The sequence below is a fragment of the Biomphalaria glabrata genome, chromosome 7, assembly GCF_947242115.1.
Source record: "Biomphalaria glabrata chromosome 7, xgBioGlab47.1, whole genome shotgun sequence".
Classification (NCBI taxonomy): Eukaryota; Metazoa; Mollusca; class Gastropoda; family Planorbidae; genus Biomphalaria; species Biomphalaria glabrata.
This window is the reverse complement of record NC_074717.1, coordinates 38,902,760-38,929,142: the sequence shown is the minus strand read 5'-3', so window position 1 is coordinate 38,929,142 and position 26,383 is coordinate 38,902,760. Positions and strand designations below refer to the sequence as shown.

Here is a 26,383-nt window from a genome sequence, read left to right as displayed (position 1 = left end):
TCACTGCTATTTCATTAACTATTCTACACTAGCCAAAGAACATTACAGTTAACAATATTAACTTGATCAAGACCTTCTACTACTGTAAATGATACATTTATTCATAACTGGGAAGTCTGTCTTGTCTACTTATCCATCGATACTTATCTATCTCTAATACGAATCAAGATTCTTTTAAGCTATCGCCATAGTGTTCTTCTTGTTCTCCATCCTGCTACATCATTCTTCTGTGTCACTACTTTTACTGGCGCTAAAAACAATACACAATATATTTATCTATCAAAACTAACTTACTCTCTAACTAAACTAGTACACAAAAGCCCCTTAATCCACTCAACTCTGATACCTGACACTAGTTAGGGAAACGTAAAGAGGGTTGGCTGTTGTGCTGACACATAGCACCTTAGTTAACGCTATGCCACTGAAACAGATCATCTGCCACATAGAATGCTTTTACCAGATTCCGTGGCTCTGCAATATTTTGAAATACATAAAAAATAAAAAGCCTTGAAGTCTTTGAGTGATTTGGAATTCATAAAGATTTCTAACACACAATCCCTTGCATCTCATTGTGTGTTATAGTTAATGTCAATTAAGTATAGAATTTTATTTCATTATGTTTTTATTTCTTCTGTTGTATTTTTTTTTAATTAAATTAAAATGTAAAATTTGTGTTTCCTTGGAAGGGATGTGCTATTGCTGTTGGCTATGTGGCTTCATCACATCTAGACACTGTCCTTGCCAGACTTGAGAAAGTAGCAAAAAATGACATGACCAAAAAATCATCTGGAATTCTGGGTATTCTAAAGGTAAATATTTTTAAACATACTCCTAGAAACTGTTTCCTAATGGCTGTCACTAAAGACATTTTATCTCTTGAAAATGCAAACATTTCTAAATACTCATTTGTTGACAACTATGTACATCAAGCTTTAAAGACATTGTCTTTTTATTATTACATGCAATGTAGGAAAGTAGGAAATGGAAAAAAAAATGTGCACATTACGTAGGGGGCATAGAGTTGATATTTGCAACTTTTTAATCAATGTATATCAATTAGTATCATCTCTTTGGTGGAATTTAAAATAAACATATCAGTGGAATTTTTTTTAAGAGTTTGAATTTTGCTATCAACTACTATTCTCTTCAGTTTTCTGTTCATCTTTCATATTTTTATTGCATATAATTAAAGCAATTGACAAATGTAGCTTTATGATGTGATAAACTGTCTGGATCTGGATAAATCTTTTGTTATGAACATAATAAAAGAGTCGAAAACCATGTCCGCTTAGTATGACTTTAATACGCTGAATGACTACACAACACACATTTGGTGAACACATTCTTACGGACGAGTTACAAGCACATGTAAACATAAGAACAACAACCGATACTGAATATAATTTTCATAACATCCTTTAAATGTGTTAAATAATTGAAGAAACTTCCAGTATGGAAGCTTCACTTTTACTTACCCAAATCTAATCCTTCTCACATGGGAAGACCACAATGTCCTGACAGACTAATACAAGTGTTCTAGCTAAATAGACATTATATGCAAAATAGTATTTTTTTAAGATTTAAAATGTCTTTGAGTTAAAATACTCTAGAAAAGTTAATATTCACACTAAATTGTATGCACTCCTGTTCCCCAAACATGTTCCAATTCTCTTGCATTTGTAAAACAACATCTTCATATTAGCATTTCTTCATTATTGCAGGATAAGTCAGAGGTGAATGTTGAGCAGGTCAAGGCCACTCTTATGTTGTGCTATGGATTTGTCGCCCTCTATTCCCCACCCTCCCTTATCATATCCAGGATGGAGGCAACAATTCTCAGGTCCATATCTCCATACTACCCTACTGTCAAGGTAAATATAATATTTAAACTGTTTAGCCACTGCACCAATGAAGGTCAATGCCATGTGATTTGATCACAAAATCTGGGTAGTAGTAATGTAAGAAAGGAATAGTGCACTAAATACTTAAATGAAACCAATTGGTGATGTTTTTCAGCTTCTAATGTTTGTAACTATTTTCAATCAATTTTTGGGCAGGAAACAAATGTGAAACAAAACCTTATTCGTTGTACTGACCTTATTGCTCAAGCTTTGAACCCCAGCCATCTGGAGCAAGAATACAGATTTACAACTAGAGGAGAGTTTCTTTCACACATGGAGGTGACTTTATTAATTTTTTTTGTTTGTTTTATGCTTACTTCGTGTGCATGTTAGTATCTATTGAAAATATATCTTAACACAAAAATACAAGTATGATGGTAACTGTATTCCATTGTTCATTTTTTATTTAAAATAATTTTGTTTTTAAAATTCAAAGAAAAAACATGTTTCTGTGAAACCAGAAAAAAACAAACTTATTGATGAAAAGATACTAAAATATCATCAAGTTTTTTTTTTTGAAGCAAAATATTTTAATTAAAAAAAAATATTTTACAATTATATGCCCTATATTTATCTAGAATTATATAAAAGCAGAGCCAACAACACATTTGGGAACAGAGACTCGAACCCTGGCCATGAATACATGTGCAAATCTTGTGTATCCTTTAACACTGTTGTGGTTATGTTAGCTAAGCTATTTCATTTATTACATAACAAAACACACACACACACAAAATAAAGACAAATGAATTGATTATGAAAATCGCTTTTAAGAATAAAAACTTATAAAAATAATACTAAAGAACAGGCTAAATATTAATAGATCAAGGAAAACAATGAAAATATTCTTCATAATATCTCCATTTTTCTTCTAAAACATTCTTTTACAGTTAGTAGAATGATTAATCTTTATACCCAGCTCAGTCTTTGAAAACAAGACAAATAATATTTTTTCAGTTCATAGTGACATTTTATGTTATGCTAAGTTATTGTTCTATCAGTAACAGTCATAAATCTTGGTAGACATTGTGATGTTGCTTATTCAGGCTGTCTTGAAGTCAACCAATTACTCTGCAATCGTTTGGGTGTAATTGTTCGGGTGTATTACGTGTAGTTGAGCAACAATCCAAACAAGAATAGAACAACACCTATTTTAACAAGTGAAGAGATGTAGTCAACTCTGATGAACAATTGTACATAGATTTATTCTGATAAAAGGGCCACAGTAGAAGTCTCTGTCACTAAACACGTCGTTACCCTGGAGTGTTCTATCGCTAACTGATTTTTCGGTCTCTAACCCAACATATCCCAAACGTCACTAGTCCCGTTCAATATACGTCTCCTATGGTGCGTCGCTAAATAACTAACCTATATAAATAAGGTGTCTAACAGATTCCTCCCCCCCTTGAAAAAAAAATATGTCAATATTTTTCCACTACTGTCAAGTCTTACAAGGGCATTTTCAATTTAAGGGGAAGACAAACAAACATAAAATCTTGACATCTTCATCTTGACATCTTCATCCTAACTTGACAGTTCCTCATATTCAATGTCAATGTTCATAACATTCCAGAATCATCTTCATTAGTACACAGTTCATCATAACATTCCAGAATCATCTTCATTAGTACACAGTTCATTATGGAGGAAAATGTGGCATCTTATGGGCACGTCATACACTCACAAATGTTCTTCACTGGTAGTAATCTGATAAAATACAACATTTCAAAAAACAATTATAGACTTTATTTACACATTCAATAAATTTTTTCTTACCACCCTTTTATACGCTTTTGTCCATTTTTCTTTTATACTCACCCTTTTCCATAGAACTAACTTTCGTCAATGATATATGAAATGATTCACACAAAAAAAAATATCCATACTTACTTTTAAATGCTTAACATCAAATTTACTTATCTCCCTTTTCCATAACATATAAATGGTGTCAATATATTAATATATTTTACATGATCAATATAATCATCGTTTATTTACAAAATTATTTCACTTCAATGTCATTCTAGACAATAGATCAGCTACAATATTCACAGATCCACTAATAGCTTTCACTTCAAATTTATATTCCTGTAGTGCTAAGAACCATCTATAAACACGACTGTTTTTCATGCTCTTTTGCTGTATATACTGAATAGGTTTATGATCAGTTAATAAAATGAATTTCCTTCCTATTAAATAGCTCTCTAGCTTAGTAATTACCCATATTACAGCTAAGGCTTCTCTTTCAATGACACTATATTTTTTCTCTGCCTCTGACAATTTTCTGCTTACATATAATATAGGATGTAAGTTATCATAGTTCTGCATTAAACAACCACCAATAGCATTACCAGATGCATCAGTTGTGACATAAAATATTTTGTCTTTATCAGGTAGCCTTAATATTAGTTCATGACTAAAAACATCTTTAATTCTGTCAATAGCTTTCACACATTCCTCATTACAGACTACTTTTTGAGGTTTTCCTTTTTTAAGTAAGTCATTTAATGGATTCACTATTTCTGCTAAGTTCTTTATAAACTTTCTGTAATAATTTACTATTCCTAATATGCTTTTAATTTGTCTTTTTGTTGTAGGTATTTCAATATTAAGTACTTTCTTTATGTTATCTTCAATAGGGCTAATCATGTTGTTATTTACTTTATGTCCTAAGAAAATTATTTCCTCCAATCCTATTTCTACTTTTTCTGCTTGAATTGTAAGTCCACTTTCTTTTATTATTTTGAACACTTCTTTTACATCTACCAAATGTTCCTCCCAACTATTATTAAAAATACATATGTCATCCAAATAGCAAATAACATGTTGTTAAGTTTCCTATAATCAATACATAACCTTATATCTCCATTCTTCTTTTTGGCTATCACAATTGGTGAAGCATAAGGAGATGTTGATGGTTCAATTATACCTGATTCTAGTAAATTATCTATTTCTTTCTTTACTTTGTCTTGTAAATGTAGCGGTATTCTATATGGCTTAAGCTTGATAGGTTTTGAGTCTGTTACTTTAATGTCATGTTTAATAATATTAGTTTTTCCTGGTATACTGGAAAAAATTTCTTTGTATTCCTGTATTATTTTAGTTATATCTTTTGACTTTTCCTTATTTAAATTATTAAGATTAATCTTTTGCCAAGTTTGATTCTCTTTTGTTTCTATTACAGGTATTTCCTTAATATCATTTTCATTATGATTTTCATTTGTTATTATCATCAAGCATTCTTCTCTTTCTGCAAAATTCTCTTTTGTTTCTATTACAGGTATTTCCTTAATATCATTTTCATTATGATTTTCATTTGTTATTATCATCAAGCATTCTTCTCTTTCTGCAAATTTATTTTCTATTTCCTCCTGAATGTTTTGTATTAACTCATCTTCTCTATCATGATACAGTTTCAAATTATTTATGTGATATGTTTTAATTTTCCCATTTATTTCAATTTGATAATTCACATCACTAATTTGCTTTATCACTTTAAATGGACCTTTCCATTGTTTACCAATTTTATTTTTCAGGTCATTTATTAATATTAATACATTGTTTCCTACTTCTAGTGTTTTCAATTGTCTTTTCTTATTTAGATTCTCATGAGCACTTTGTTTGTACTTCTTATTGTTGTTATATGCTTGAGTCCATATCTCTTTCAATTCTGTTGTGATTGTTGTTTCACTGTCATTGTTTAATTTATTCTCATTGTCTATTAGATTTTCTTTAAAAACATCTAATTCATCTCTAGGTTTTCTTCCATGTATTATTTCATATGGTGAAAATTGTGTTGCTTCATGGATGTTGTTTCTATGAGCAAATAGTACATAATTAATGTAATGATCCCACTTGTTCTGATTATTCTGAATTATCTTTGTTAGTGATCTTTTTAATGAACCACCATATCGTTCACATAAACCGTTACTCTCTGGGTGGTAAACCGAAGAGTATATGTGTTGTATATTGTATTGTTTAGTCCATTTCTTAAATTGTTCTGACTTAAACTGAGATCCCTGATCACTCAATATAATTTTAGGTATACCATGTCTTGTAATTACTTTTTGAGTTATGGCATTAATGATATTCTCTGCACTTGTATTTGATAATGGGATTGCCTCTGGGTATCTACTAAACATGTCTATTACTGTTAGAATGTATTTGTTATTATTTTCAGTTTGAATTAAAGGACCTATTAAATCAATAGATACTTTCTGAAATGGTGCTGTAGGTTCATCCATTTCTTGAATAGGTGCTTTATTCACTAGGCTTTTGTTAGATCTCTTTTGACATATGTCACATGAGTTTATGTATTTGTTTATTGTTGCTTTCATTTTGGGCCAAAATACTTGTTTTGACAAATTCCTATAACATTTCTTTACTCCCCTATGTGCTGCTAAATTATTATCATGTGTCATGATTAAAACATCTTTCCAATATTTCTGTGGTAAGACAAGTTGTTTTATTTTCTTGTTATCATTACTTGTTTGTCTAAACAATATTTTATTCTCTATACAAAATTTCTCCATTGGGTTATTATTGTTTTTATCTGATATTCTTGAATAAATTTTCCCAATAATATTGTCATTCATTTGTTCTAATGCAAATGTGGGTGTTGTTTCTTTTTCACTTTGAAATATTTGTGTTTCAAGACTATTTTGTGTTTCATTTTCTATCTCTCTTTCCTTAACATCTGTATTTTCTATTTGTATTACATTACTGGTTTCTTTTTCTTTATCATTACTTATTACATTTATTGTATTTTCCTGTTTCTCATCTTGTTTATCCATTGATCTTGTTATTACCATACTTGTTATATTTTGTGTTTCTATGTTTTCATGATTTTGTCTTATGTTTTTGTATTTGTTTTGCCAGTCTTCTAATTCTTTTCTTGAACATTCTTTAACTCCTTTTATGTTTCCTACTAACATATCATATCTCATTTCTGGTATTGCAATGCCATCACAATAACCAGTGAAAAATGGAGTTTCAATGTACACCCTTATAGCTTTAAATTCCCTTACAGTGCCATCTGCTAATTCTACTTTCCTAGTAAACCCTTTATACCAATGAGGTTTGACAAATTTAGTTTTTACTGCCAAAGTGTTACAACCTGAATCCCTGATTAATTCCACCGGAATTCTATCTACAAACCCTGGGTACACTGCAAAATTGTTCCTATTTCTTTCCATGAAATATACCCTATCTGTACCTTTATTTTTGTATTCCCTACTGTAACTCCTATTTCTATAATTTTCCCTGTCATTCCTATCTCTACTCCTATATCTACTGTTATTTTGTTCATTGTATCTATTTCTACTTCCAGACCTACTATTCCCTCTTCTACAGTTAGCTGCTATATGACCTTTTCCTCGACATTTAAAACATGTTATTTCACTATATTTTCTATTTCCACTATTTGATCTGTTTCTATTTCTACTTCTATCAACATTTTCTTTAGTGTATCCTATTAAATCTACTTTGCTCTTATCTCTATCAGAAAATGGTTTATTTGGATAGGCATTTTTGTATACCCTCATTATTTCTGTTATTTCATCTATAGTTTTTGGATTTCTTTCTCTAATAAAAGATTGTAATTGAGGATCACATTTATTTACAAAGTTGTCCACTAGAATAAAATTTTTTAATCCTTCATAAGAGTTTGTCACTTTTTCTAATTTTACCCACTTATTGAAAAAATCCTTTTCCATATTAATAGTAGTTTGGGGTTCTATTTCTAATGATGGTATATTGTCAAAATATTTCTTTCTAAAAGTTGTAGCATTATGACCATAAGCATTCAATAACTCTCTTTTTAAAACCTGATAGCTATCATCAATATGATGGTCATGATTTTGGCATATTGTTAGAGCTTGACCATGAACAAAGTCTATCAGTATTTCAGACCATTCTTCTTCAGGCATATTAAATGTAGACATTTTTGCCTCATATCTTTTCAGGAAATCACCAATGTCATCCTTCTGTTCATCAAAACTTTGTATTTTTCTTTTTAGCCATGTTTGCGAATTAGGGTTGTCTCTTTGTGTGGTACTATTTGAGTTATTTGTGTTATTTCCTTGTTCAGTTTGAGCTCTGGTTTGTGCTGCGTCCAATCTCATCTTCTCCATTTTAGCTTCATGTTCTCTAATCTTTTCTCTCTCTTTGTCTTGCCTTTCTTGTTCTTCTTTTTCCCTTCTTATTATTTTATCTTGCCGTTCCATTTCTTCCCTCACAACTTGCTGTACATAAGCTGCTAAGTCTTTTCCTTTTAACTCCATGGCCTTTCCATCCTGCATAGCTGTTTCCTTAACCTCCTTAAGGTCCACATATGATGATGTAGCCATTGTGTTTTATATTTTATATATATTTTTACTTAGCCTATATTGGTTATGGCTATACTTTAAACTTATTTTATATTTAGGTTTTTACAAACTTTTATATAAGTTTTAAATGTTATGTCTCTATCTATAGATTTAGTAAATGAGTAAATCTAGTCTGAGTTATTATGGTTATATTCAAATCTGTATATTAGGTCTAGTATCACACAAATTTAAATCTAGTATATTATAGTATATATAATAATACAATTTAGATCTATAGTTATCAAGAGCACTATGACTTTTAGATCTAGTATGAATAACTATGATCACTTTTAAAACCTGGTATGACTGAAGTCACAGTGAATTGTTTAGAGTAAATTCAAAGACTGTCTAGAGTCTAGATCTAGAGTAGATTGTGGTTCTATTCAACCATATGAAACAAATATATGTATACAATGTCAAATATATCTTCAACAAGATATATATATCTAGAATGTACTACCTTCATTCATTTTTCAATTCATAATATTTCAAATTAGAGTCTAGATAATCAAATGTACCAAAGAGATGTACAAAATTTGTAGATCTATATTTAGCCAGACGACAGTGTTTGACTACATAGCCAGTTTCGGCATTATTCTCATGGCAAAATCATATTTGATTTTAACCGCTCAAACTAAAATTATTTTAGTCTGATTCACAGTAAAAGAATCCTACCCGCACTTTCTATCATTAAGTGAAAAAAAAAATACAGATCTAATTAAATTAATAAAAATAAATAATTTAAAATAATATAAACAAATGAAATAAGTAAATGAGACTATCGCTATGGGTTGGGATGTGACAATATGGCACACAATGATAACGTCACGAAGTAACCAGGCAACAACGGATATGACGTTTACACAAACAAAACAAATTACAATCCTAAACGTATAACTATAATATAGTTTTTCATCTAAATTATGTCTTTACCCCGAACGGGTTTAAGGCTTCAGCACCACCTGATTTTACTCAGGCTAACATACCAAATTTAGACAAAATCTATTTCTAAGGGCAATCTAAACATATACTAATAAGAAAAATGGCACTTAGCTTTTGATAAGAAAGATCCCTTTGTTCGGACTCCCGAATATGCTAGATCACAACAAATTCCACTGCCTCTCTTCCAGTTCTGACTCTGTTCTCCGGTGCTACCAGTATCCCACGTAATGCCACAGATGTCCTGATATGCCACAGCAAAATGTTCCAGTTTCTTTGACGACTGTTGATGACCGTATGTGTAGTTCCGACGACTTTGTGTACACAGTTACTGACGAATAGGTTAACGGTTCTTCTGGCGATGACTTGACTTGTGTAGACGACTACTGACAAATAACAGTCTCTTGACGGCAACTTGATCTGGACGACTGACGAATAACAAATTTCTTGACGATGACTTGATCTGGGCTGACGAATAACGGCTTTCTTGACGATGACTTGATCTGGGCTGACGAATAACGACTTTCTTGACGATGACTTGATCTGGGCTGACGAATAACGGTTTTCTAAAATAGTTCACTGCTTCTGCTGCTACTCTGGTAGTACGACGAAGTTTGCTGTTGTACTCTGCTTCACTAGACCAAACTGTCCAATGTAGACTAGGTGAGACCAAGGTCACCTCCGACGACGTTCCGTTACACGATTAAAGGTTTTCAACGAAATTAAGTGGATGTAGCTGTTTCCACAACTTCACTATCAGCACGTCTAGATATCGTCTAGACCAACGAATACTACATAGATCAATGTTCAGTACTGATAAATATTACTTCACTAACCTTCCAAAGGTTAAACACAGTGACCGTTATAAACGTGGTAAGCAACCGGTTCAATGAGCAAACTGCTCCACAAGAATCTCTCCAAGGGTAAGACGACAGAGCGATTTCGATTTAGTTAGCTACCAAACTTGTAGTACTCACAATACTTCTGACAGCGGGCAAACTGTCCTTCTCGAACTGGCGAGGTAAAACTTGATACTCAATGTGGCTCCTACGACGAAGAAAAAATATGTCCAACAGGTTCACTAACGATCTCTCACCCGTTATGAATGAACGGTTTCTCTGGCTGTAGGTCGATTCAGCATATGAAGATCAGGCGTTGATAATATACTGGTTAAGTAGACCAGACGTTGCGATGATTACGGTCCTGACGAAGGTCACCCTGAGTTAACGGCTCGTTGAACGTGTGATCAAACAGGCGACGACTGCATGTAGATCTAGAACAAAGTCACTCTGCGATGATGCTGTGTTCAGCCGTACTCCGATGAAATCTTATATCTTCGAGTGCACGACCCTCACCTGAGTAAACGTTCTGCTTCGAGGTCCGGTTCGATGTTCGGCTTCATCAGGGGTCCGGCTTCGAGGTTCGGGGTCGCCACTGTGATGTTGCTTATTCAGGCTGTCTTGAAGTCAACCAATTACTCTGCAATCGTTTGGGTGTAATTGTTCGGGTGTATTACGTGTAGTTGAGCAACAATCCAAACAAGAATAGAACAACACCTATTTTAACAAGTGAAGAGATGTAGTCAACTCTGATGAACAATTGTACATAGATTTATTCTGATAAAAGGGCCACAGTAGAAGTCTCTGTCACTAAACACGTCGTTACCCTGGAGTGTTCTATCGCTAACTGATTTTTCGGTCTCTAACCCAACATATCCCAAACGTCACTAGTCCCGTTCAATATACGTCTCCTATGGTGCGTCGCTAAATAACTAACCTATATAAATAAGGTGTCTAACAACATACACACAATTGATATGCACAATTCAAATTAATATTCAGTTAGAAGTTTTATTTATCAATTCATTGAACATTGTTTCAATAATTCTTATAAAACTTAAATATTACATTATATCACTTTTCATGCAACAATTACAATAGCACTAACATTATCATCTGTCAGATGCTTTTTAAAAAAAATGAAAAAGAAATTTCTTGAGGAATACCTGGTAAACTTTTTCAGAGTACTTTACGAATTCTCCTTAACGTGTTCAAGTAAACTTGAGCCAAAACTTTCAGAAGCAGAAGTGTTTGACCTGGTTCAAGTCTGTACAGACAGTCTCTTTTCACTCTCTCCAACTGGGCTGCCAAACAGGAAAGGGAAAGAAGAAAGTCCTACAGAAATCTTGGAGGTAGAAGCCATGATGACTGCAGCCTTCTCAGCCATGTTTGAGATCTTTAAAGAGTTGATCAACAAAGACTGTACACCGACTGGTCTGGAGAATATTTTCAAAGTAACTTGACTTATTTAAAATATAAAAATTTTACTGACTATTTCATTTGCTACAAAAGAAAATTATCATCTTTCAATTTTTTCTATGCATTATCTCATCTTATGGCACATAAAAACTTTGCTATCATTTTTGTTTTTGGTTAAGTCATTTTCCTTTGAGACAGTCATCTGTGGAGCACATGTTTTAAGGTTTGCCTGTCTCTGGTGGCTAAGGGTTAATAAAATTGGGCTGGGAGGTCCTGTAACCAGCACACAACCAACTGTTTTGGATTTCCATATAAAACGTCAGTTAACCATTACAGCAGAATAATCTAAAAATTGACTCGATTTGAAATCTAAGTTGGGCACCACTTGGCCGTCACATATTTGGTGACCCCCCACATTATTCTTGTTCACATGTTATGTACATTTTTGTTAACTTCAAATTCAGTGAATTCAGTATTGTAGCAGTTTATCTGTTTATGTGTTGCAGCATTTGGTTCCTTGGATTCTATCTCAAGAAGAACATGAGAGAGAAAGAGCCTTAAACACATGGCTTGTGGTCCAAAGATTTTATTTGGAAACTCTTAAAGTCAAGGTAAACAATACTTGCTATTGGTTCTAGCAATGGTTCACAATTAGCTTGTTAAAAATTACAAGCTTTGAAAAAGTGGATGTTTATTTAAAAATTTTTTTGTTCATATTTTCAAGAACCCTCAAATTCTGGAAAATGAAGGCATTTTATTGGGCAGGATGGTGCCCAGATGTTCAGATCCTGTTACTTCTATTAGACAACTGGCTATTGACAATATTCATGTAACTCTGCAGATAGCCTTGAGACATGAAGGTTAGTTATATTTTTTTTGAAATAATTGGATTTGGTCTTAAGCAGTACATTTTAATTGTTTCTTTCTAGAGAACATAAAATGAAAATTTTGGTAGCTGAGGAGTACAGTGTAATTGTAAAACTGAAGGTTCTGGGTTTGAATGATAGTTAAATAGTTATTAATTTTTAACTGGCATCTGACAGCATTATAGAAATATAGTACCCTCATAAACTATGGGTCATAAATATAAATCCTATTTACTTTAACATCACAATATATATATATATATATATATGAATATAATGTAGGGCCTTTTGATTACAAATCCAACATTTTTAGCTATTTAATGCAATGAAACATCACTTTTTCCTTAAGGAACTTTTTTCATTTACATTCAATATTTTTTTAACTTCTTTAGTAAGATTTAAAACCAACAATATTTGTTTCTTTGTGCTATTACACATTTATTAGAATGGAAGTTTCTATAACAGTTTTTTTTAAATAATTTTTTTTTATTGTTGTTTCTTTTTCTATATGTTGTTTAAGGTAATCCACCAGAACATAAAGACCAGATGGTTGATGCTCTCCCCACCCTGAAAGAAAGGTTGAAGAAAAGTGATCCAAATCTTCTATTCAGTGTTGTCAATGATCTCTCAAAGGCAAGAACTGTTTTTTGAGTTCTTATTGAAATCATGTTTTATTATTTTTTCTGCACATTGAGAAAGGTTTTGTCAGTGAAAAAAACTCTTTAATGCTGAATGCTAATATCTGGTGTCTAACTACATGTTTGCAGGTCATAGCTAAAAAACTTCCTGCTGATTGCCTGATTCCCTTCATAGAAACATTACAACAGGGTTTACTGGACCTTCAGTCCCATAGTTCATCTGGTGCTTGTGTAGTCCTAAATGGTATCATGAAGATAAGAGGAGGGGACATCAGACCAAAGGTAATGGTTTTGATTCAATTCAATGTGTCCAAAATATATACTATCTCAATTAGAATCGAATATGTTATTGTTATTTTTACATTTCGCTGTTAATCATCATTATCTAAGCATACGTTTCTGCCTGCCTGAACAATAACTTATTACATCTAACTTTCATTTTGTAGGTGGAGATATTTTTAGAAAATTTGTATGAGAAACTCTGCCAGATCCAGTGCCCTCAGACCAAAACTGGGACATTGCGCACTATTCGAACAATGGCTGCGCACCATTTGCTACCAACAGTGACCTCTCTACTTACATATCCCTTGCCTTATGATGAGTAAGTTTTATTTGCACCATGTGCTTGGGAAAAGAACATTGGTTTATTTTATAGTGGTTGGGTTTTTACGCCAATGTTCTTAATTGGAATTGTGTGGAGTACTTCTTACTTTGTATTCATTTATTATGTTTAATGGGTAAAAGAAGCCAATTTATTTCCACACATTTTGTACCCATGCACTTCAAAAATGGGATTATCCTGTTAAGAGTTAAATATGTTATCCTTTCTTAAACCTCATTACCCTGTGAGTGGATCACAGGACAAGTTAGCTATCTATCTGCCATCTAAAAAAATGTTCAGTCCATTCTTCTAAGTCTCTTTTTCTTTAGTGTCTTTAAACCATAGAATAAATTGCCTGAATCAGCCAGGAAAACCAGTGACTTAGCAGAGTTTAAGTTTCTAATTAACATACATGACTAGATTAATACTATCATAGAATGCAATTAAATTTTTTAAATATTTTTTTAAATGTAATTTAAAATAAGAAATGTTTAAGGATAAATCAGTCCATTACTTTATGCCCCTAAATCATCTTATTATCTCAAAAATTTTTGAGTCATGAAGCCATCATACTTTCTGTCTTTAATTTTACTTGTTTAATATTATCAAAACTTTTTTTTTTTCTATCAATAAAAAGTAATGTTGTTGAGATTTGGAAAATCCTGGCACAAGATCCAAGTCTGACTTCTCAGACTTTAGAACATTTCCTGGAACTTTTGCTCAAGTCTCTTCCTTATGAAGAGAAACCAGATCCCAGAGATAAGGAGAAGAAAATAAAAACAGCAACTACAGTCCCACTGGCTGTAAGTATTATTACAGAGAATGATTTTCTTAGAAGAAAATCAAATTTCTTTATATTTCAAGTTTGTACATTAATGAATTAATTGTAGTCTTAAAGTATGACTGAATGCATTAATGTTCTCCATTGATTAATCTGCATTAAAACTGAACTATGTGAATGCAGATACAGTCCTTCAATTGCAATAGCTGGTACATTGTAGGTGTATATAAAGCTTAGATGCTGTATCACAAAATTGTTGAATACATTGGGCTAAAAAAGTTGTGCTGTTCAATGCTGATAGTAACTTTTTAAAATATCAGAATGAAGAAGTGTGAATTTTTTAACATTTCTGCTCAGATGTGCCTACCTTTTTACATGTAGATTAGACCCAAATTTGAGTGTCTTAGTTTAGCAACTTTTATTTGCCCATTCAATCTTGTTTTGTGATAATGAATCAATCATATATTTTTTTTTGTGCTATTTCCATTAATAGACGGTGACAACATAATAATTTTATAGTATCATTCTGTTTGATGAAATATTTCAGGTAACTTATGCTTTCACTGAAATATTCAAAGTGGAAGAAACTAGAGACAATGTTTTGAAACTTTTCCCTCGTCTGTTTGCGGCACTGATTGTTAGGATTGGCTCATCTGTTGCTGCTAAAGCACCCAAAGAAAAGGTAGGCTAATTGTGTTGTTACAGAAATATTAAGAAAAGATTATTGCTTCTAAAGCAGTTATGAAGTTGCACAAAGGAATAATATGAACACTTTCTTCAATGTCTTTTTGTTGAATTTCTGTAGAAAACTGAAGTGCAAGATGTAAAGGTGGACAAAAAAAAGAAAGGTGTTGTGGAAAAAAAATCTAGCAAAGTTGTTCCTATTGAGTAAGTCCTTCATATAGTAAAGTTGTTCCTTTTGAGTAAGTCCTTCATATAGTAAAGTTGTTCCTATTGAGTAAGTTCTTCATATAGTAAAGTTGTTCCTATTGAGTAAGTCCTTCATATAGTAAAGTTGTTCCTATTGAGTTAGTCCTTCATCTAGTAAAGTTGTTCCTATTGAGTTAGTCCTTCATCTAGTAAAGTTGTTCCTATTGAGCAAGTCCTTCATCTAGTAAAGTTGTTCCTATTGAGTAAGTCCTTCATCCAGTAAAATAAACTGTTGGAATATATTTTACCTCAAGTTGGTAGTTTTGCCAGACACAAAATGAAAAGAAGCCTAAAAATGGAGTCCCTGTTTCATGAAAAATGAAACTTAATACAGGGTTCGTAGCGCTCCTAAAAACTCCTAAAATCTCCTAAAAAATGAAAAGTCTCCTAAAATCCTAAAATTCTCCTAAAAATTGCCGAAAGTCTCCTAAAATTTTGTCCACTCTCCTAAAATGTTTACCCAATATTTAAAAAAAAAAATCTTGCTTATTTCTTGCTAAAAATGTGAGGGGAAAAACAACAGCGTAACTAGGCATTCTGATCGCATGACCTTACGGGCTGGCTGAGCTGACCAGTGACGCGTCTACACCGCCTTTCACCCATTTGTGAAGCGCGACCTCGTGATTGAAGAAGGCCTTGGATCAAGCAAGCATTTCACCTGGCAGTATTTTTCTGAAGTCATTTATTGTTACCACTAAAGACGCGCTAGATCTAGTCTGTAGTGACTATTGCCTATAATTAGAGCAATTACAAGACTAATTTGTAGGCTTACACTCCTCCGGGCCCTCCCTCACCTAAAATCTTCTTGTTGTAAGTGTAAGACTAAGAGTGACTTCGCATGGAAAGTCCGTAAATCTTCTAGATCTAGCTAGTATCTAGTAACTTAGTAACTATAATAGTATCTAGATTTAGATCTAATTTAGATCTAGTGAAGATAATTCGCACCTAACCTGAAAACTCCGTGAATTTTGTCAATTTAATGATCTCGATACATCTAATGTCTAGATTACTCTAGAAATACGCTAGATTCTAGATTTACGCTAAATCACTTTGAATCTAGTGAAGATAATTAGCACAAAGAAGTGAAAAGCCCGCAAATTTAGACTCTAGATCTACGGTATATTCAGTGAAGATAATTCGCACACAGCCGCGAAAAGTCCGCGAATTTTAGTGACTTATGTCTAGACTCTAGATTTACTCTAAATCACTAGAATCTAGTGAAGATAATTCTCACACAGCCGTGAATAGTCCGCAAAATTTAGTGACTTAGAGTTAAAGTCCGCGAATTTTAGCGAATTAGCTTTATAGTCTAGATGTTCTGTAAATTTAGTGAAGATAACATTCACACGGCAGTGAAAAGTCCGCGAATTTTCGTGACTTTGATCTAGACTCTAGATTTACGCTAAATCACTAGAATATATATAGTGAAGATATTTCTCTCACATCCCTGAAAAGTCCGCGAATTTTAGTGACTTACATCAAGAGTCTAGATCTACTGTAGATTTAACGAAAATATTTCTCATACAGCTGTGAAAAGTCCGTAAAAATTATTTCACTCGTAAAAAGCCAGGGAAACTATATGGTTGAAAATGATTCTGCTAGGAAAAAAAAACGCGAATAGGTCTAATTCCCCCCCCCCCCCCCCCAAAATCCAAAAGTCATTTTTTAGTAATCAAATGTCAACTAAACATTCAAATAGGCCAATATTGCCCTTTATATTACTGGCTCTGTTTATGAAAATGATTTAAGTTAACTAATAGAAAAATAAAACATTACCTCAAATGCACACCATGACTCTAGTATCTATAAGATACACATAGGAACTAAAAATGTACATTTCCATCACAGAGAATATACATCATGAATAAGGCATCTCTAAGAATGTTTCTTATTTTTAAAAAAATGGAAAAGTAACCATTTGTAATGTTTTTAAATAAATCTTTGAAAAAAAATGGTTGAGGCTTTGGGATGACAGTCAAGTTGTTACTAGATTAAAAGATAACTTTCATTACATTTTCTGTGGACATACCACAGCTGATAACATTGTTTCTGTGGCATATTGGCAAGATATTTATTATTTTAAAAATCAAATAACAATAATTGATTTGATAAATGCTTAGTTTTGTGTATGTTTTACTATGTATCACACAAACGGATAGGAAACACACACACACACATCATACATTTCATCCTTAAAAAACCTCCTAAAATCTCCTAAAATTTTGTCATGGAAAAGTGCTACTAACCCTGTTAATATCAGGCTTAAATAAAAATAATTGAACAAGTATAGTAACTTAAAAATTTAAAACACTAGTCTTACAATGTTAAGCACTTTTGAAGATTTTTTTTTATTCATATGGTCACTATAATCTTTATTTGTTATCATCTCTGGTTAAAAAAAAACATTTCTTATTTCTAAAGCTGCAACAACTATTTGTTAGTGAAATAATCTTTTAGATTACCTCCTTGTTGTTGCATTAGTTTTATTATAACTTTATTTTTGTATCTTCACTTAGGGATGAACCATATTAACACATGATGGAGTGAACTGCACTAACTTAAAGCTTTATATTTAACCCCTTTTGATTTGTTCATTCCTTATAGAGTTGCTATCAGTGCCATGAGAACATTTTTGGAACACACTCAAATGACAGACATGTTGGAGCAACTTGAAACTACTGGAGCCTGGGCTTTGATGGAAGATGAAGAGCAGTATCCAGAGGCAATAACTTTATTGGCTCGGTGTGTAACATGTCTTTATATCTTCATTTGTGTTGTGTGTGCTATTTTGACTGTTTTAACTGTAAATTATCTATGCTAAATCTGTTTACTGTGTTTAATATATATATATATATATATATATAATATAGACAAACATCAACAAGAGAATCTAAATCTACCACCAGCGTAAAATGGTTATCTCTGCCCTAGTTGTGGCAAAATATGTAGACCGCAGCTGGTGCTGTATAGCCACGTGAATCTTTGGACTTGAAGACAACCTTTATATTATATATAGGTATAATGTAATTGATTCAAGAACATCACTTTTGTATCTTTTTTAATTTTAAATATTTCTATGTAGAGCTTTGATAACTGAAGAGAAAGAAACTCATATTGGAGATATTGTCAATTCCCTGACCTCAGTTCTGTCAAGTCTGTATGAATCACAAAGGATTACTGTAGCAGCATTTTTTGCTGAGGTAATATTGGTTCAAATAGAATGTGTTTGCATTCAAAATGACATTTATTTTTAATGTGATAAAATTAATTGTCTTTTATTACGAATTTTTTTAAGGGCACATTTTTACAGATCTGAATTAATTACATTGTATAGAATTTTATTATGGTAAAAGCAGCTTTAAAAATATTAATGATTAATTAAATGAGAATGTTTTTAAATTTCCATAATATCCTGTAGCTAATCAACCAAAAATGTAAAGGTGATGAGGATCTGGTTCAACTCATTATGAACAGCCTGTTGGGTCGACTGGTGGATGAGTCTCACATTGTGAGAATGTTGTGTGTCAGAGGGCTTGGCAACATTGCCAGTGTGGGCAAAGAACAGGTGAGCCAGATGTTAGCTTTTATTATTATAGCTTTTATATAGCGCTACTTTCATGCTTATAGCATGCTCAGAGCGCTTTTTGGTCCAATCTCATTTGTGGACCAGTGGGGGGGAGGGGGTATCAAGGAGTTGGTTTTCCGTGCTGCCTTTAGGCGCTCAGTAAACACAACTCTGCCCGAGTTGGGTGTCGAACCCCTTCTAGGTAGCCAAGCCAAGTTCAAGCGCACTTGGCCTCTCGACCACGCTTCCCACTTAGCTTGGCATAATCTCCACACCATATCACAAGGGCTAGACTGATTGCACTTGAGTTCTTTTATTCTAAGTTTAAATACAAACACCTCTGTTAGGAATGAATTCTTGTATGTACAGTTATACACAGTAAACAGACTGCTGCCAAAAAAAAACTTGCATTGAAAAACACTCTTCTAACAAACTCATTACCCACTAATTATGGAGAATTCGGTCTATGAATGATATGGGCTATTTTAAGAAAAAGAATATTGTTTTATGTAAATTCTAAGAAGCTAACTACACTTCTCCCATTGAAAAATAAATTAAATAAATATAATAAAGTTACCTGATTGAGAATTTTAAAAAATTCTATTCGATATTAAACAATATATGGGATGACTCAACCATGACCTGTCTCACCTTTCTACACCTGTTTTATATCATAAATATTTGTAAAGAACCTAAAGTACATTCATGTATTCATAAGCCCACCAATGTCATTCAATTTTTTTTTTAAATCAATATTTTTAAAGTTTTGCAATAAGTATTATAATACAGGCTTAATTTTTAAACATGTTTCTATGGGAAAAAAAGTCTTTTCATCATTTCTAACAAAAGCTTGTTAAATAAATTTCCCATATTTCATTGTATCTAGTGCAGGCTAGGTAAACATTTGAAAATGACTTTGAATGCTACTTTTAGCTTGTATGTGTATTTGTAAACCTAGGTGCAGACCTATGCCACAACTATTTTATCTGCCATGATGGCTGGCATGGATGACAAGGAGGACCCTGAAGACTTTATCACCATTGAAGCCATGCGAGGTTTGTCTCGTATCTTAGGAGAAATACAGGAGGAACATATCCGTGCTATTCTCATCAATGTCTCTCTCAAGATAAGACCCTGTTTAGAAAAGGTCAGTGAATGACAAGTTACAGTTGAATTATTATTGACTCTTTATTAACTGCTGGGTGTTACCTAAATTTCAATTCTTATATATCTTATCTTATATGATACAGACGTTACTTCAAAAAAGAAGATGATTACGTCCTACGCGTCATATGTCAGGGAAAGCTGGAAAGGAAAGAGTTACATCTGAAATTATTTAAAATTTATAGATTGCTCATTTTAAAAAGTATTTAATGGATAATTTCACATGTAATGTTGAAGAGAAACTGGGGTATGAATGTAGATTTTGTGCTATCATACAAATTGTTTTGCTCTTATTAAGTACCGGTATTGTTATTTGTAATGCACAATGGTATCCCAACTCCTGCTCCCTGATATTTTATTAAAATGCACAAGAGCAGATTTAGTAAATCAAACTGTTGACACAATGAATTAAAAACACTGGATGGGCATAGAAAACAGTTGAATGACAGTCACGAAACATCATTGAAAGCATTCAGTATTGAGGGTGCCAATGGAGAGCCTGCATTTTAAGAGATTTCCAATGCTTTGCTGTACACATTTGTTCAACTCTTAGTGAAAGTAACTCAATCCAGTAGCACCATAGAGATTTGTTTCGGTCATTACACCAGTGACTAAAACTACCCTTCCCTTCTTCTGTGTGTTGAAACAGTAATTTAACTTTCTTACAATTAAGAATGAAACTTGCTATATATACTTTTTCATGATTTAATACAATCTACTGTAATGAATGTTACTTTTATGAAAAGAAGCCTCAGGTCCTTTTGCCCTTGTATAAAGTAAGAACAAATTATTTTATTTCTTAGGATAAATGTGCTGTACGAGCTCAAGCATTTAGACTTTTTGGCAACCTGTCACGGTTTGGTGATGGACCTTCTAAGGCCCCGTTTCTGGAACAAATACATAGTAATTTTATAAGTCTACTTTTGCATTTGAATGACAAGGAAGATGAAGTCAGGCAGGTAAGTAGCACTAAAGATTGTTGAATGACGCTACTGAAATACGAGGTTATGTTTTGTTTCATGTAGGAATAAGGCCTTGAATAAAATCATGATAATTTTTGTCAGTCTCTTCCACCAGCTTTTTTTTTTTTGCAATTTTCTTTTCTTTTATGTTGTTAAAACACATTAGTGTGTCTTCAGTGTTAACTTTTACTAGTCAGTTCTTAGCATTTAAAAACAAATATTTATATCTTCATACTAATTTAATAACCTTTTAAACTGCATTTAATAATGATCCTACAGGCCTGTAAATTTGCCCTACGTAGTCTTGGTCCATTGATGAAATCAGAAGTGATCAATGACAAATTCCAGCGTCACCTCATAGAAGATGGTCATCTTCATTATGGCGAATTTATGAATGACTTATCGAAATTGATAGTAAGTCATGTAGTAGGCAAAATTATATTATTACTAACCATATATTACCCGCGGGTCTTAATTTGCATATCACTGATATAGTGTATTAGAAACAATTTAAATAAATAATAATAAGTAAAGCTAATGTGAATGTAAAAATAGTATGAATGGGGCTATTAAAATAGCTAATTGACCTAAATCCATTTTTCTAATAAAAACATTTGCTTGTAGGTCTATATATATTTAAGTCTAGATACTATTATAATGGATGTAGATCTATATATTATATAAGAGTAAATTCAAGGGCTCAATAAGCTTATTAATTATTGTATGTTAGTATAATTAATATTTCCCATATTGGGCCTTATCTTGCCTGTCCTATCACAGTGTGTTTACAAAGCGCATGTTAGATGCCCGCAACACTTGAATGGAAGTATTAAAATGTATGTCCACGCTGCGCTTAAGACACATTTAGCAGGAATAGTGAAGGAATTTTTGTAAAAGTGCTTTTGGAACACAAATTTGAAGGTTAATTTTATTAAATAATGAAATGGATAGACTATATTTTATATGTGTTAAAGTAAAAAATAAACTAGTAGATTTAGGGTTCGAGAGATTTTAAGTTCTGCACATGCGTAACCTTTCGGTCTTGCCTAATAAAAGAAGCGCATGATTAATGGTATTTTTAAGTATGTCAGGACGTCTAATTTCGCAGATATAAGAAATGAATTTATGTAAAAATGCTTTTGAAACACAAATTTGAAGGTTAATTTTATTAAGTAATGAAATCAATGGACAATATTTTGTATCTTCATGTGTCGAAGAAAAAAACTATCTTTGCAAAGTGTAGTTCTTTTAAATTAGATCTAGATCCTTTCAGTATTGTCTCATGTAAACATGGCTATAATACCTAGATCCATGAAATAATAATACTTTCATAGAGTTGGGCAACTTTTTTTTTAGGGTCTTAAGCTTGCTTATTTTAGGGCTACTTTACATACGTTACTGTTCCAGTTAGTACCCAAGGAACATTTATGCCAAGTTTTATCAAGATTGATGAAGCGGTTTTGATTTCTATTCGGGGCATACATACATACATACATTTTCAAAAGGTTTAGATAATAGTGAACAAATAGATGCTATCTTACTAGATTTTTCTAAGGCTTTTGACAAAGTTCACCACCATAGTTTGCTTAAAAAATTAAAATATTTCGGCATTAATGGTCCACTGCATCAGTAGATTAAAGATTTTCTGATAGGTAGAGAACAAACTGTAATAATAAATGGCTCTAAATCAACACGGATAACATTAAACTCAGGTGTACCTCAAGGAACAGTCTTGGGTCCACTACTATTTTTAATTTACATAAATGATTTACCATATTGCATTACTTCAGGAACAAAAGTCAGATTATTTGCAGACGATTGCATAATATATAGAACAATAAAAACAACACAAGACACAGATATTTTACAAAGAGAATTAGATGAATTACAGAAATGGGAATCAAATTGGAGCATGTCTTTCCACCCAGAAAAATGTCAGTTGTTAAGAGTAACAAAAAAACTAAAACAAATTAATTCCACTTATCTTATTCATGGCAAACCAGTAACACAGACTAAAAACGCAAAATACCTAGGTGTTATAATAAATGAAAAACTGTCATGGAATCCACATATTGATGAAACTACAAAAAAATCAAACAAAGCATTAGGATTTATTAAAAGAAATTTCTATAAATCAAATAAGAACATAAAACTAAAATGTTATTTAACCTTGATTAGGCCAATAATAGAATATGCATCCTCCGTTTGGGACCCCTCAACTCAAGAAAACATTAAGAAACTGGAACAGACACAAAATAGAGCCATTCTTATTAGAAAAAGACATTAACCAACCAGTCGATGACCTCTGGAATTTCATTAAAAACCATCTTAAAAGCATTATAGAAAATCATATACCAACTAAATACACATCAAACAAAATAAATAAATGCTGGTTTAATAATAGACTAAAGAAGCTTTGTAAACAGAAGGTAAACCTATATAAAAAATTTAAAGAAACTAATGCAGAAAGAGTTTACAAAAAGTATATAAAAATTAAACACTTAACCCAAAAAGTAAGCAGACAGCTGCAGAGTGAATACATAAACAATGTAATATCTAAAGATAACAACAAAAACCTATGGTCATACATTAAGTCTAAGAAAATGGAAACAACAGGCATAGCGCCATTAAAAGATGAACATAACATAATACATAATGATAATGAAACTAAAGCAAACATCCTAAACAAATACTTTGCATCAGCATTCTCAGCCCCAGGAGACAAAGACATATTACTGAATTTGAACCAAGTAAACAACATAGAAGATATAGTAGTACAAGAAAATGGAATTCAAAAACTATTAGCCAACACCAAACCAAATAAAGCTTCTGGACCTGATGGTATTCCAGCTAGATTACTCAAAGAACTAAGCAATGAGCTAGCCCCAGTGTTCAAAATACTCTTTCAGGCTTCACTTAACCAGGGCAGAGTACCAAAGGACTGGAAAGAAGCTAATGTCACCCCCCTATTTAAAAAAGGAGAAAAATCTGACCCAGGAAACTACAGACCAGTATCACTTACCAGCATCACATGTAAAATCCTAGAACACATAATATGTAGCAACATCATAAACCACTTAGACAAACATAATGTCCTCACACCATACCAACATGGCTTTAGGAAATATAGATCATGTGAAACACAACTAATAGGACTAATTGATGATTTTTCAAAAGGTTTAGATAATAGTGAACAAATAGATGCTATCTTACTAGATTTTTCTAAGGCTTTTGACAAAGTTCACCACCATAGTTTGCTTAAAAAATTAAAATATTTCGGCATTAATGGTCCACTGCAAAAGTGGATTAAAGATTTTCTGATAGGGAGAGAACAAACTGTAATAATAAATGGCTCTAAATCAACACCGATAACAGTAAACTCAGGTGTACCTCAAGGAACAGTCTTGGGTCCACTACTATTTTTAATTTACATAAATGATTTACCAAATTGCATTAGTTCAGGAACAATAGTCAGATTATTTGCAGACGATTGCATAATATATAGAACAATAAAAACAACACAAGACACAGATATTTTACAAAGAGAATTAGATGAATTACAGAAATGGGAATCAAATTGGAGCATGTCTTTCCACCCAGAAAAATGTCAGTTGTTAAGAGTAACAAAAAAAAATAAAACAAATTAATTCCACTTATCTTATTCATGGCAAACCAGTAACACAGACTAAAAACGCAAAATACCTAGGTGTTATAATAAATGAAAAACTATCATGGAATCCACATATTGATGAAACTACAAAAAAATCAAACAAAGCATTAGGATTTATTAAAAGAAATTTCTATAAATCAAATAAGAACATAAAACTAAAATGTTATTTAACCTTGGTTAGGCCAATAATAGAATATGCATCCTCCGTTTGGGACCCCTCAACTCAAGAAAACATTAAGAAACTGGAACAGACACAAAATAGAGCAGTGAGATTCATAACAAACGAATATTCACATTTGACTAGAGTAACACCTTTAGTAAAATCACTAAATTTAGAAAGCCTTCAGGACAGAAGGCTCAAAAGTAAAGTAGCAATCATACATAAAACACTGAACCATAATCTTCAAATACAAAAACAAAATTTAATAAAATACTCTGAAAGACACAAAGATAAAGGCACATTCCTCGTCCCATATGCTAGGACAAATTTGTACAAATACTCCTTCTTCCCTAGTGCTATTAGAGCATGGAATGGGTTGCCTGAGCTAGCCAGGAAAACCAGTGACTTGGCAGAATTTAAGTCATTGGTTAATATGCATGACTAAATGCATGACGCGTAGGACGTAATCATCTTCTTTTTTGAAGTAACGTCTGTATTATATAAGATAAGATAAGATAAGATAGAGCAGTGAGATTCATAACAAACGAATATTCACATTTGACTAGAGTAACACCTTTAGTAAAATCACTAAATTTAGAAAGCCTTCAGGACAGAAGACTCAAAAGTAAAGTAGCAATTATACATAAAACACAGAACCATAATCTTCAAATACAAAATTTAATAAAATACTCTGAAAGACAAAGATAAAGGCACATTCCTTGTCCCATATGCTAGGACAAATTTGTACAAATACTCCTTCTTCCCTAGTGCTATTAGAGCATGGAATGGGTTGCCTGAGCTAGCCAAGAAAACCAGTGACTTGGCAGAATTGAAGTCATTGGTTAATATGAATGACTAAATGCATGACGCGTAGGACGTAATCATCTTCTTTTTTGAAGTAACGTCTGTATTATATAAGATAAGATACACCTTACTTAATAGATTTAAATTAATTTCACTTTAAAGAGTTATTGTTAATTACTAAAAAAAAAAAAAATTTTTTGATCGTACAGATTCAAGAGTTAAGTGAGAAAATAAATTTCTATGTGATGGGTTGTGTATCATTCTTTAAGAGTCCATGGCCTGAAATAAAAAGCAATGCTGCAATGTTTGTTGGTGAGTTGAATATTTGAGTTGCTAAACTTATAGTAGTTTGATCAATGCTAAACAGCTTCAATTGAGTAGGCTTAGAATTATTAGGAGCACATTTTTCCAATATAAATTCAACTGTGTAAAATGTTTCTATAATGTAGAATCCACAACCTAATTGGTTTGTCATTGATTTAAGCTTCTTATCCTATGTAGATTGTCTACTTCTCTTATCCTATGTAGCTGATCACATCAAAATCAAATTGTTTTTCTTTCACTCAGACCTAACATTTTTAATTAGCATTATTTTGATTATTGTTATACAGATATTTTTGTTTTAAATTATTAGATGACAAATAGATTGAATTCTGTTTTTCAATACATAGGTTTTTTGCTTGGCAATTTGCCAAAAGATATGCAGACTAATATTACTAAAGAACACATTTGTTCAGGTAAGACATTTCATTCAAGACTCTATTACTTTCTTTTGACTT

General features: G+C 32.2%; 1 protein-coding gene and 1 long non-coding RNA gene across 2 annotated transcripts in view; one reads left to right on the top strand and one right to left on the bottom strand.

The window, feature by feature from the left end:
• The window catches only part of LOC106068837 (maestro heat-like repeat-containing protein family member 1), a 40,415-nt gene that overhangs the window by 12,114 nt on the left and 1,918 nt on the right, over positions 1 to 26,383 (top strand). The window contains exons 20-40 of the mRNA XM_056034744.1: positions 687 to 809; positions 1,722 to 1,871; positions 2,058 to 2,180; positions 2,480 to 2,559; positions 11,261 to 11,498; positions 11,970 to 12,074; positions 12,188 to 12,323; positions 12,850 to 12,962; positions 13,097 to 13,249; positions 13,414 to 13,568; positions 14,206 to 14,371; positions 14,897 to 15,031; positions 15,155 to 15,237; positions 17,884 to 18,021; positions 18,362 to 18,479; positions 18,698 to 18,844; positions 19,803 to 19,991; positions 20,812 to 20,967; positions 21,250 to 21,384; positions 25,814 to 25,916; positions 26,276 to 26,341. Of these exons, the coding sequence (XP_055890719.1) occupies positions 687 to 809; positions 1,722 to 1,871; positions 2,058 to 2,180; positions 2,480 to 2,559; positions 11,261 to 11,498; positions 11,970 to 12,074; positions 12,188 to 12,323; positions 12,850 to 12,962; positions 13,097 to 13,249; positions 13,414 to 13,568; positions 14,206 to 14,371; positions 14,897 to 15,031; positions 15,155 to 15,237; positions 17,884 to 18,021; positions 18,362 to 18,479; positions 18,698 to 18,844; positions 19,803 to 19,991; positions 20,812 to 20,967; positions 21,250 to 21,384; positions 25,814 to 25,916; positions 26,276 to 26,341 (2,812 nt within the window). The remainder of the gene's footprint in view (positions 1 to 686; positions 810 to 1,721; positions 1,872 to 2,057; positions 2,181 to 2,479; positions 2,560 to 11,260; positions 11,499 to 11,969; positions 12,075 to 12,187; positions 12,324 to 12,849; positions 12,963 to 13,096; positions 13,250 to 13,413; positions 13,569 to 14,205; positions 14,372 to 14,896; positions 15,032 to 15,154; positions 15,238 to 17,883; positions 18,022 to 18,361; positions 18,480 to 18,697; positions 18,845 to 19,802; positions 19,992 to 20,811; positions 20,968 to 21,249; positions 21,385 to 25,813; positions 25,917 to 26,275; positions 26,342 to 26,383) is intronic.
• LOC129927208 (uncharacterized) lies at positions 3,393 to 9,157 on the bottom strand. Its single transcript, XR_008778819.1, has 2 exons — positions 8,727 to 9,157; positions 3,393 to 3,608 (listed from the first exon to the last, which is right to left on the bottom strand). It is a non-coding gene; the product is annotated as an uncharacterized LOC129927208 (long non-coding RNA).